This window comes from Brachypodium distachyon, chromosome 2, assembly GCF_000005505.3.
Source record: "Brachypodium distachyon strain Bd21 chromosome 2, Brachypodium_distachyon_v3.0, whole genome shotgun sequence".
Classification (NCBI taxonomy): domain Eukaryota; kingdom Viridiplantae; phylum Streptophyta; class Magnoliopsida; order Poales; family Poaceae; genus Brachypodium; species Brachypodium distachyon.
In genome coordinates, this window is record NC_016132.3 from 45,895,986 (window position 1) to 45,908,084 (window position 12,099).

The 12,099-nt window shown below is 59.6% G+C and overlaps 1 protein-coding gene across 1 annotated transcript; it reads left to right on the forward strand.

Moving 5' to 3' along the window:
* Positions 1-6,229: 6,229 nt before the first annotated feature.
* Positions 6,230-8,242, forward strand: LOC104583311. Its single transcript, XM_010235174.1, has 2 exons — positions 6,230-7,258; positions 8,222-8,242. Exons 1-2 carry the CDS (start codon positions 6,230-6,232, stop codon positions 8,240-8,242), a joined length of 1,050 nt encoding a protein of 349 aa, XP_010233476.1.
* The last annotated feature ends 3,857 nt before the right edge of the window (positions 8,243-12,099 follow it).

The following is a 12,099-nucleotide window of genomic DNA, read 5'->3' on the forward strand; positions in this document are numbered from 1 at the left end:
ACCAATGAAGGATTGCCGGTGCCCAATAGTTGGAACATTGAGCACCTACGCAATGTCTACCCATGAAACGGTGGCGCCTTACCCACTGGTGACGCTGCGGCAGCATGCCTCTTTAAGCTAGTGTAGCCGGGCAAGGCCCGATTGTAATCCGCTAGCACAAAGTTGAATAAAGATAAGTGTTGCATTGGTAAATATTGTGCTTTGCTGTCTGCGAATGCTTCTGTCTCCTGCTCTAGGTGCACAGAATTGTCTCCTCATCCTTGGCTGTGAGCAAGGGGCTACCGGAACCCTGAAAACCAAGCTCGTTGCCGGAACATCCTGGAACGAGGCCTAACAGTTGCCGGACCCATCTGCAACGTGCTACGTGCTAGTGAGGCACCGTGGAAATGTAAAGACGCTCACAACCAGGTTTGAGGTCGACTCTTCTGTGCCCGGGGACTGGGAGGCAGGAGGTTATCCAGTTGATACTGTTTTTCGTACATTTCTTTCGTACATTTTTTTCGTACATTTCTTTCATACCTTGGGCACTTCAGGAATCTGACATGCAGGATAGAGATAAGGCGAAGGCACACTGTGATGCTCGTGGGGTGGTCACGGGTGTTGTCGTCTTGCGACTGGTGGTCTCGGGCGTGTGGAGGCAAGAGCAGCGCTTTGGCTATTTAAGAAGACCAAGGCAAGTGCAACACCAACCATGGCCGAGAAAACAAGAGATGTCGCAGAGAGGCGATGGTGGTGCATCTCTCTGCGCTTGTCGCTGAGGGTGTTCCCACCATCGCGGCCCTGCCACATCTCTTATGGAGCGACCCCAGAATGGTGATGAGACAAGCGAGAGGCGTCGTAAAGAAGCGGTGGTGGTGCATGCCTCTCCGCAACTCCAAGGGTGCTGCTGGAGGGTGCACTGCCACCGCGTCCTTGCCACGGCTCTCAACAAGGCGCAACAAGACTAAAAAGAACGGGAAGCTAAGTATCTCATTTTGGGTCCTTGGTTTTTCCCCTTTACAAACACCAGTCTGCTGGGCTAAGCTCGGCCCCCGTGCAGCCAGAGCGTAGGAAGGACGCTTGCGGGGTGAGGACGCCCCCCACACGTGGCTGGCGGCTCCGTCTCGGAGGCGTGCGCGCTGGGGTAGTTAACCCGCAGGCGGAGTGACTAGCCGCTGCTATTTGGTCCTAGGTCGGCACCGCGGGTCCGTCCCGGGTCCTAGTCTGGCCAAGCATGTGGTTGGTGAGTCCCCGGGTACGCAAAGCTAAAACATGAGAAGGACAGAGCCCCTCCCCGGCAAGCTAGTTTTAGGCAAAGGAGCAAGTGAAAATAGCATCGGATATATATTAAAACTTGGGCAAAACAAGTTGACAAATAACACTGATAATGGCAAGGGAAAGCTAACATAAAAAGTTCTAAGGCGCCACGCGCCACTTGCAGGAAAATAAAAAAAAAGGAAGGGAACTATGCGGGAGCTACTCCCGGGGCGGCTGTGTCGGTGTCAGGGGCATCCTCGGCATTGGGGTGTTCTCCGGCAACCTCCTCAGCAGCGGCTTCATCTTCGTCGACCTTGCCCTGTATTCGCGCCACCATCTCGTCCCCGACGCCCTCCACCGCCTCCCGGTGGGTCTTGGCCTCTTCCTCGTCCGACCAGGCGTCGAAGACCGACTCGAACGGGAAGTCGGGGTGGGCGGAGTGGACCCAGGTGAGAATCTGCCCGGCGACCTGCTCGGCCGCAAGGCTGACTTGCCTGTCCCCGAAGGCCGTGACACAGCTCTGTAGGCCGCTCAGCCGGCCGACGAAGTCTGCGAAGAATGAAGTGAAACTCCCCATGTCTGCCCCATCGAAGGAAGCCACAGGGATGTCGAACCCCTGCAGCGCCTCCACCGCCGAGTCGGCCAGCTTCTTCAGCTTGGCCACCTCCCCTGTCCTGCGGACCCGCAGCTCTGTGCACGCATCGCGAGCCTCCTGGGCCTGCAACTTGTGCTCGCGGCACTCGGACTTCAGCCGACCGATCTCCGACGCCTTCTTGGTGTTGTCGTCATCGATCAGCCGGAGTTCCTGCCGCACCATGTAGAGCTCGCCCTGAAGGGACGAGCTGGCATCTTGGCGGCCTTGAGCTGCCCCGCAAGCTCGCGCTCCCGGTAGCGGGCCTGGTCCTGCAGCTCCTTCTCCCGGCGCGCCGAGGCTCCGGCTGCTGTTGCGGCCGCCGTCTCCAGCTCTCCGGCCTCGCAGCGGAGGCGCTGGATCTCGAGGGAGTAGCCGGACAGTAAGTCCATCTTCTCCCGGAGACGCCCTTGGAACGAGTCCAGAGCCGCCAGATGCTCCTCCTCGCTCTTGGCGTGTGTGGCCTTCACCAGCTCGAGCTCCCGCTGGTGCTCTTGCTGGAGATCCCCTAGGAGCTGGAGGACCTGCGCCTCCGACACCCCTTGCACAGCAGGCGTTGTCCCGGGTTGCCGCGCCTGCTGGAGCTCCTCCCGGAGCCGCTGCAGCTCGGTGCGTTGCTCCTCCGCCTCCCGTCGCGCTGCGCCCAGGTCCGCCACGACGCCGGCGTGGTGCTGCTGCGCGTCGTTGAAGAAATCGATGAACATCCGCTGCTGCTGCTGGATGTTGTCGATCACTTGGTGTCCCTGCTGGAACACGCTGGGGTCGAAGGTGATCCGACCCCAAGTCCGCCCGGTGAGCTCCCCTGCTCCCAAGCTGAAGGCAGCTCCGACAGAAGAGGACGATCCCGCCGCGACCGTCTGTGACCCCAAGGGCGCATGGGGATTTGATGGCGCGCCCCCGGCATGGCCGAGCCCCGCTGCTCCCTTCTCGTCCGAAGAGGCAAGCTGGGGGCTCGGGGCTTCTCCAGGGCACCACCGCCCGCCCTGGGTGGCGGAGGCTGCTCTGTACTGCCCGTCTCAGATGGCGCCCCCTGCGTGGCGTCATCGGTGGCAGCAGTCGCGGCCCCGGCAGGCGCCGTGACCGATTGCTGAAGGGCTCCGACGGAGGCAACCTCCCCCGGAGCATCGTCGTTGACCTCGCCAGTGAGGTCGATGACCCGCACCTCTGTAAGCGTGGGCGTAGCCGGAACCCTTCCGGCAACTGCACGAACGGCTCCTACGTCAAGCGTGGGGATTGGTGCGAATAATAAGGGAAGTGTTCGAACTTGTGCGTACCTGTCGCCGGGCCGATGCCCTGCGAGCTCGAGTCAAGGATCCTTGGGTCCCTCACGGCCGCTGCCACCGTCGCAACCGCTGCGCCAGCAGCGTCTTGGTCGCGGTCGCCCGATGTGTCGCAGCCCGGGGCTTAGACACCGGGGATGCGAGGCACCCCTTTTTTGGTTCGGCAGTGAGCGTTGGGAATCGCTCTGGCGATTGCCAACGAGGCCAATGACGAGCGTACCATGCACAAGCTCGTTTACCCAGGTTCGGGCCACCCGGAGGTATAAAACCCTACGTCCTGCTTCTGAGTTTATATTAGCCAATGAACAAGTGTTTACAGGTTGCCGGGGGAGCCCCCCGGTGTTCTCTTCCCTTTCTGCTAAGTGGCTACATGCTACTTTTAGCTAAAGACCCGAACTCTAACTCCACTGGAGTGCAATCAAGAAAAAGAAGCTCCCAACCGTTGGCACTGGTCCTCCTTTTATACTCAAGGGGATACCACAGGTGTCTCGGTGCCTGGGGGACAAGTGTCGAGCAAAGACCCTAGGTAGTTTGCCCTCGCTTCTCTAGCATGCATGCATGGTGCAAAGTGCTGTAGCTGGGGCGGTACGTGCCTTAGATTCACTGCGAGCCACTCACTGTGAGCTGACTAGACAGGGAACCACCCTTCTGTCGAAGCATTTAATGCTTGCTTGTGCCATACTCCACGCCCTGACCAGCCCTGCACAAGAGGAGCCTGTCGGGCGGCCACGTGGCGCCAATACTCTGCTTGCATTGGGCGTCGGTCCTGCTGTAAGCGCCTGCACCAGGGAACACCCTCCCCGGCAAGTGACCTTCCGGGGGGGCACCCTGACGGGAACCTCCACGCCGCCACCCGGAGCAACCCCCACAGCCCGGCTAGTCCTACCGGGCTGGTGGCTTCCCGGGAAGCTTGCACCGCACTGTCCAGGGTGCCGTCCTTGCGGGGAGCAAGTGAGGCGACCAACGCGTTGGGCAACGGTGGTACCCCGGGTGCCACTGGTGCGACAGTAGCCCCCAGACGTGGGCCGGCAACGCCTGTTCCCGGGCAAAATCTTCCTTGGTCAGTTGCCGGGCTACGCCCTAACCGACACGTGGGTCCCAAGTCGTTTCATGCTTCCGACCATGCGCCGCTCCAGGGACTCCGCCGTTACGGGCAGAGGGGTGGGGGCGAGATTTCCGCCCTAACCTCCCCTTAATCGTGGGTGGTTAAGGCCACGTCTCGCATTCCTCTCTTAAAACGTAGTTAACCCCAGTACACCCGTAGGGGTGCGAATGTAACCATTGCTCAACGCAAGTGGTGCTATAAAACTCCACCGCTGCATTGAGGGGCAATCACCTATCCCCGAATTCATCTTCCTCATCCCCATCCCTCCTTGCGCTCCTAATCTCATTCATCGCCACGCACACTCTCCATGGCGCCCAAGGCCCCCAAGAGAGGGAAGGGTTCCACGAGCTCCGCGGTCGATAAGGGCGAGAAAGCCCCCAAGAAGCCCTTGTTGGAGAAAGACCAGAAGAACCGGGAGATGAGGGCCACGCGGGCTTTCTTCAAGCCCGGCTAAAACGGTGAGGGGGTCGACAAGCTTCGGCACGCCGTCGCCTCCTCGTTCAACGAGTACAGCGAGACGCTCCTCTTCCCCGCCGGCAGCGACCACCAGAACAACGACTTCCAGGTGTTCGGCCGCTTCATCCTTGCTGGGTTCGTACCTACGTACTCCCTCTTTGTCCAAGATCTCATGGCGGCGTACGAGCTGACGGTTGCGCAGCTCCACCCCACTTCCCTCTTCCTTCTCGCTGTCTTCCAATTCCTCTGTGAGGGGTTCATCGGGGTGATGCCCTCGGTGGCGTTGTTCCGCCATTACTTCCACCCACACGTCGAGCAGTCGGGAGTGATGTCATCGGGGGTCTCGTTCCGCGCCCACGACAAGATGAAGTCAGAGTTCATCGTGCGGAACGAGAAGAAGATCGAGAAGGAGTGGCACGGGAGCTGGTGCTGGGTTTGCGTGGATGAGCCCGACGAGTTCATCCATGCGCCCACCGAGCTGCCGGCGAGTAACGGCAGCTGGCGGGACCGCTACAACCGTGACGCGGAACTCCTTCCCATCATCGAGAAGATCAAGGCCCTACGGCTAGTGGGGCTCACCGATCTGGATGTGGCGCGCCCCTACATCAGCCGGCGCATCGCGCCGCTGCAGCTGGGGTCCCGCCCCGCGTGGATGTACACGGGGCCCGGTGACTCCACGCGCCTAGATAGCGTGGGGCGTGACACCGGAGGTGATCCAGGGCTGGGTGAAGGGAATCACCGGCAAGGACGTTCCATTCGAGGAGCTGCCCCGGGGGCTCCATCCCTTCACGCCGGCGTCGCGGGCCTCCACGACATCATCGGCAGCTACCCACCCTGCAACGAGTGGGGGCTGATGTCCGATCCCCTAGTCCCAGCCCCGAAGCCTCCGCCACCCGCAGCCCGTGGGATGCAAGTGGCTGAGGAGAGTGAGGGGGGATCGGATTCCAGCTAGCCCGGCGACGAGGCTGACAGCGTTGCCGGGGCCAGGACGGTCCTCCCCGAGGCGGAGGTGGAGGACGAGGACGTCGTGCCGCTAGTGCGGCGACCAAGGGCACCTGCGGCGGCAGCTTCCTCTGCAACAGCTGCGGGCGCCCCGACAGCTGCCGCGGCAACATGGGCTGCAGCAACTCCACGAGGGTCCGCGGCCCCGCCAAAGCGAGGAATCTTCACGGGTTACTCGCTCAGGCTCAACCCCCCAACGTAAGCTATCGTTGTCTTTCTCCCCCTTCCATTTACGAGTTTGTGGCTGCCTTGACGCCTTTGCTTCTCCGCCGACGCCTTGCAGGGACAGCACTCCCACCGGAGCCGGCAAGAGGGGGAGAACCGACACTGCACCCGCCGCGCCTAGCAAGAAGCCGCGCACCCGGGCCAGGGTCAGTGCCAGCCAGGCCAGCACGTGGGCCAGCGGCGCCACCACTACGCCTGCCGCCGACTCGGTCCTAGACGCTCCTCCTAGCTTGAGATACTCATTCTACTCTTGTCGCAGGTCCCGATGTGCCCACCACGCGGGCGGACGACACCATGATCGACCTCACCTCTGACGCCGAGGACGCAGAGCTGAGGGACGAGCCAGAGGTGGCCCCTACGCCAAGCCCCGCCGCCCCAGATACGACGGTGGTGGCACCTACCGCCGCTACCGGAGTGGGGCTTGACGGCATGTCCCCGGCCCAGCCGGCCGGAGGCGCGGACCCCGTGGCCGCTCAGCAAGAGATGACTCCTGCCGGGGGCGAGGACCCTCCACCAGACCCGCAGTCCACGGGCGCGAGCGTGGAGGAAGGCGTGGTTGGGGTGCAGCAGGCGGCTCCCCTACAAGGGGACGATGCTCCTCCCGGACAAACCATGGCAGCGGGGGTCTCATCCTCGTCCGCCGCTACTTCCAGCCCAGACCTCGGCATCCTTGCCAGGGCGACTTGGGACCCAATCACCTGTGACCCAAGTATCTACGATCAGGGGCACCAATTCCTTGACGCCATCAAGGAGCAGCAACTGGCGTTCCTCACCTCGTTCAACAAGGTGAGGGCGCACCACGAGCTCGCGAAGGGCCAGCTGCGCGAAGTGCGGAGAGATGTCGAGAGGGAGCGGCAGGAGCTCCCCCGGCTAAGGGAGGAGACCCGCCTAGCTCGGCAGGCCAAGGACGAGGCTGCAACGCCGGTCGTTCCCGAGGCAGAGCTCCACCAGCAACTGCAGGCCCAACGCGCTGAGCACCAGCAGGTACTAGACTCGCTAGCCACGGTGCGGGAGAAGGCCAACAAGGAGCACGAGGAGGTGCTCGCAACAGCTCAAGCTCGCCTCAATGAGAAGAGTGAACTGGTCAGCAGCTACTCCTCCCAACTCCAGGCGCTGCGCACGAAGCTGGAGGAGCAGGCCAAGGCTGCGGAGGACGCGACAGCACCGTCAGCGTGGCGAGAGAAGGAGGTCAATTCCGCCAAGGAAAAGAGCGCCCATCTCGAGTCCGAATTGTCCACCGCCCGGGGTGAGCTCATCAAGATGGGCGAGGACAATGTGAGCAAGGCCAAGGAGATCGCGCGGCTCGCGGAACTCCTCCGCAAGGCCAAACATGCGGTGGCGCTGGCGCGCGGCAACCACGACAAGTTGGCGGAGCAGCGGCGGAGGGAGACCGAGAAGCTGCACGAGATCGCCCAGGCCGTACGCGAGCTGCCGCCGAGGTTTGAGCTGCAAGCCGCGAAGGTGGACGGTACGGACGTCAGCACCCTGATCCCGTTTTTCTCCGACATAGTGGGGAAGCTCGGGGCGCTGGACGGGTGGATCTCCAAGTTCTGTGACGGGGAGATAGCGTCGTGCGCCAGGGAGATCGCCAAGACGATCCTCCACCGGGTGCACTACCACCACCCCGACTTCCCCTTCGAGACGCTGTTGGACGCGTGGTCGGACAGCGAGGACGGCCCCTCCCACACCAGGGCGGTAAGCAGGTTCATCGAAGAAGTGGTGGAGCGGATGCAGAGGAAACCAGAGCCGAGCCAGAGCCACCAGCGGAAGCCCCCGGCAACCAGCCGTCTTAGTTCCCTGCAAGCTTTGTTTTCATTTTGCTTCCTGCAAGTGGCACTTGGCGCCGTTGGACAATTATGGTTTTATTAGTCCATGTAATCATTTGCTACTTTTAGAAATTTCGTTTTCTGGTTCTACTTGGTACTTGCTCCTGGGATTGACTCACGTGGTGGATCCTCCAACCCTCGTGTGTTGCGCTTTGTGTTGCCGAGGATTCGCATGCTACCCACTTAACCAGACCAGGGACCCGGGACGGACCCGCGGTGCCAACCTGGGGCCAAGTAGCAGCAGCGAGCCACTCTGCTTGCAGGTTAGCTACTCCCAAGCATGCGCCTACGGTACGGACCCGCAAGCCACATGAGGAGCGCACTCCCCCCGCAAACGTCCTTCTAACACTCCAGCCACACGCAAGACCCGAGCCACACCAACGAGCCAGCGTTGAGTATTAGAAAGCTAGGCGCCTAGGATAGTGCACTTAGTTGTCTGTTCTCATGTCGAACGTATCAGTTCTGTACTTGGAACGCCTGATGGAGGGGTGCGGCAGGGACGCTGTGGCCGTGCACCCATCGGTGCTGAGCACCGATGGCATGCACCCCCACAGCGTCTCCGCGGCATCCCTCGCCTTGGAACCACCTGCTGGAGGGATGCGGCAAGGGCACGGTGGCGGTGCACCCATCGGTGCTGAGCACCGATGGCATGCTCCACCACCGTGTCTCTGCGGCCTCCCTCGCCTATGTAGCCATCTCCTTAGATTTGCACTGAGTTGCTCCGTGGCCTCCACGATACCGGGTGAGGCTTCTTGGTTGGGGCTGCCAGCGACGCGCTGGTCTGCCCCCTCTTCCTTGACGAACTGGAAAACGCGAAAATAGATTAGTCAGGCACAAAATAATTTCACGAAATCAAAGCTGTTCCGAACGACATTGGATTTACCCCGCCGGCTTGAGCTTGAGCACCCTGTCCACCAGGATGCTCCTCGCCGGAGGGCCGCTTCCCGCGAGGGGAGCTGTCGGAGTTGCCAGGGCGGTCGGGGCGGCTGCTGCAGCCACGCCACTGCCGCTGGAGGGCTCAGCCCCTCGTCGCTGTGAGGCCCCTGGAGCTGTGAGCTGGTCTCCCGCCTGCCCGCCCGCTCCGCCGCGGACCGCCTCACCAAGGGAACGTCGTCGTCCTCCTCTGGCACGACTTCGCCGGCAGCCGGGGGAACGTCGTCGTCGCTGTCGTCGTCGCTGAGGTCTCCTCCGACGCCCAACAAGGAGTCATCGGAGTCTGAGCCCTCTGCCTTGGCGGAGGCCTGGCCTTTGCCCCCTTTCCCCGAGTCGGCAGCCGGCCCCTTGCCCTTCTGGGACCGGGGCTGCGGGGGTGAGGGTTGCGCCGAGGGGTCCTCCATGATCCCCCACTCGTCGCAGAGTGGGAGATCCCGGGCTCCCGGGTTCGGGATCCCAGCGTGGAGCGAGTGCGCTCTAGGCGGGAGCAGCCGGTAGGGTTCGTCCTCGCCGGTGATACCCTTCACCCAGAACTGCACTTCCTCCGGGAGGAGGTCCGTGCGCTGCAGCCAGGTCCGGTCGCCGGCCCCGGTGTACATCCACGCCGGATGCGAGCGCCGCTGCAGGGGGGCCACGCGCCTCCCGATGAAGTGGCGCGCCACATCCATGTCAGTGAGCCCGGCCTCACGGAGGGCCTTGATCTTCCCACAGATCGGGGCAGCTCCTCGTCCTTTGGGTCGCGGAGCGTCCAGTCGTCAGAGCCCTTCGGAGGCCCGAGGGGCTCCTCGTGAAACTCTTGGAGCTCGTCAGTGCGCACCCAGCACCAGTCGCGGAGCCATTCATGCGCACCCAGCTCGATGAATTCCGATTTGATCCTGTCGCGGAATCGGAACACTACCCCCGAGGACAGGGGGGCTTCTTCTCCACCCTCAGTTAGTAGTAGTGGCGGAGAGTAGCTCGACTCATTTAGTACTCGGCTCGTTAAGAGCTCGGCTCGTTAGACTAAAGAGCTGAGTAGAGCACCTTCTGAAACTCGTTAACACTAAAGAGCTTAAAGAGCCGAGCTAGCGAGACTCGCGAGCATGCTCGTTAGCTCGTTATCTGGCGTCTGGCGGTCAAACCAAACATAATAACCCACGACTTGTTAGGCCCAGCACACCCATCCGAACAGCCCAACTGCCTGAATGCGGTCCAAGCCCAAGACTCGTTAGGTCAGGCGGATCTCCAGTCTCGTACTCTCGTCAAACTAATATTAGTCTTATTAGTGCTTCTGTATTGTACCGTATGAGGACACCGAAGCTATGTAATGGCTGCTAGTCTTATGAGTATTTATGTTGTAGTCTGTAATGGTTATTAGTCTTATTTGTTATGGACTTATTATATAATGCTGTACACATGCTTTGCTTGTCATTTTTTCTGCATGGATGCTGCCCATTTTTTTCACCGCTAACAAGCTTAACGAGCGCTCGCGAGCAGTAAACGAACCGAGCCGAACAGGCTTTGATGTTCATTAAGGTTAACGAGCATAACGAGCCGAGTTCTTAACGAGTCGAGCATGCTCGTTAGCCAGGCCTAAACACCGACGGCATCACCCCCATGTGAAGAACGACGTGGGGTGAAGCTGCGCCATGAGGAGCCCGTAGGACTCCATGATGGTTGAGAGGAAGTAGGAGTGCGGCAGCACGAACCCAGCAAGGATGAACCTCCCGAAGATCCGGAAGTAGTGCCCGTCGCGCTCTGCTCCGACGGGAAGGACCCCCGTCGGCCCGTGCTCATTGTGCTTGGTGTCCAGCGCCAAGTCCAGCTTGTCGACCCCCTCGCCGTTGTACCCGGGGAGGGGGGGAGAAGGTGAATTTAGCCCGCATTTCCTCCTCCTTCCGGGCCCTGTCCGACAGCTCCTTCTTGCCAGCCTTATCCCCTTTTGCTGGTGCTCCCCTTGAGACGGTTCTGGCCCTTGGAAGACATCAGCGGAGGTGGAGAGGTGGTTCGGTTGGAGTTGGGGAGCGTGGAGCTTGGGAGGAGGTGATGGAGAGAGCGAGAGACAATGGGGAGTGCCCCGCCGTCGGCCTTGGATATTTATCGGGGCTGGCGGACTGCAACGGGCACCCCCACGATTGGCAGTAAAGAGCCCTAAAGAATCGGAGATTAAGAGGGGGGTGCGCGACGTGGCCTTAACTCTCTGGTGATTAAGGGAGATAAGGCACGAAATCGTGCGCCCGACCGTTTCGCTCGCAGAAGTGGAGTTATAAATACGGCCCAAGAGGCCGGGTGCCAGGGGGTTTCCCCCTTGGGACCCACGCGTCGGATAGGGCGTAGCCCGGCAACTGACCGAGGAACTCATATTAAACACTTTAATAGAAATATACTCCCACTAAAATCAACATCCCTCCATTGATCATTAGTGATTCAAGATCCAAGATCAACCAATCGTCTAGTGAGCTTTAGCATCACTGCTAGCCAATTGAATCACTCGGTAGGCAACTCTTGTCAATCGTATCTCTATACGACTCTTGTTAGTCGGTAGGCAACACTTGCCCCGGCTCCGACTCCTTTCACCCCGAGGCCCAAAACTGTTTTGATAGCCCCATCAAGTTAACCAAAGCTTCGCATGTAAGTGTCCGACACGAACATCACCAACGACAAGGAAAAATGGTGATACCCCAATTTCATGAGCCCATCACCAAATGTACTTGTCTTGTGGTGTTGCAGCTATTGGGGAGGTAAATAAACTTGACATTCTTTGAGGGATCATTCTACTCTAACACAATAACATGCATAGGAGTAAACAAAGCAATAACCATCACAGATAATCAAATTAACATGTGAAATAGTATGGCTCTGTTCTTCATGGTGATCTCCATCTCCATGAACCTGTTCATCAAGCCGCCATGGTGCTCACGTCCTCCAATTCATACTAAATGACTACACCTAGTATCTAGCAAGGAATTTACATGGAGAATGACATCAAATGACGACACGCAGGTCGTTATACAATTATAAAGACAGCACCTTGGCTCCAGCCTGGCTGACAAACTCATGACACGCAGGTCATGCAAATATTACACACATGCATCACATACATATGAGCCATACTATTCACATCAATCCTGCAAAAACAAGTTAAGCGTAGAAACCTATTCTACCGAATTGATATGAACTCGCAACGACAACTAAGGCGCTACGAATAGATAGCACGGCGGTCCCGCTAGAAATTTTTCAGATCCAATCCGAAATTTCCTTCATGCATTGATCTCGTGAATCGTATCCGGATTTATGTTTCACTGTCTACTCCGATGGCGGAAATCCGACCGGTAGGAGTATATTGTGTCACGACCTTCTACATCACGATTATCAGAATCGAATATCCATGATCCCCGAGTACAATCGATCCAATCGATTGAGTAC

Coding starts and splice junctions, on each gene's coding strand:
- LOC104583311 (XM_010235174.1), top strand. CDS start 6,230: ATGATCGACCTCACCTCTGACGCCGAGGACGCAGAGCTGAGGGACGAG. Junction 7,259..8,221: donor TCGCGGAACTCCTCCGCAAG/GCCAAACATGCG, acceptor CGAACGTATCAG/TTCTGTACTTGGAACGCCTG.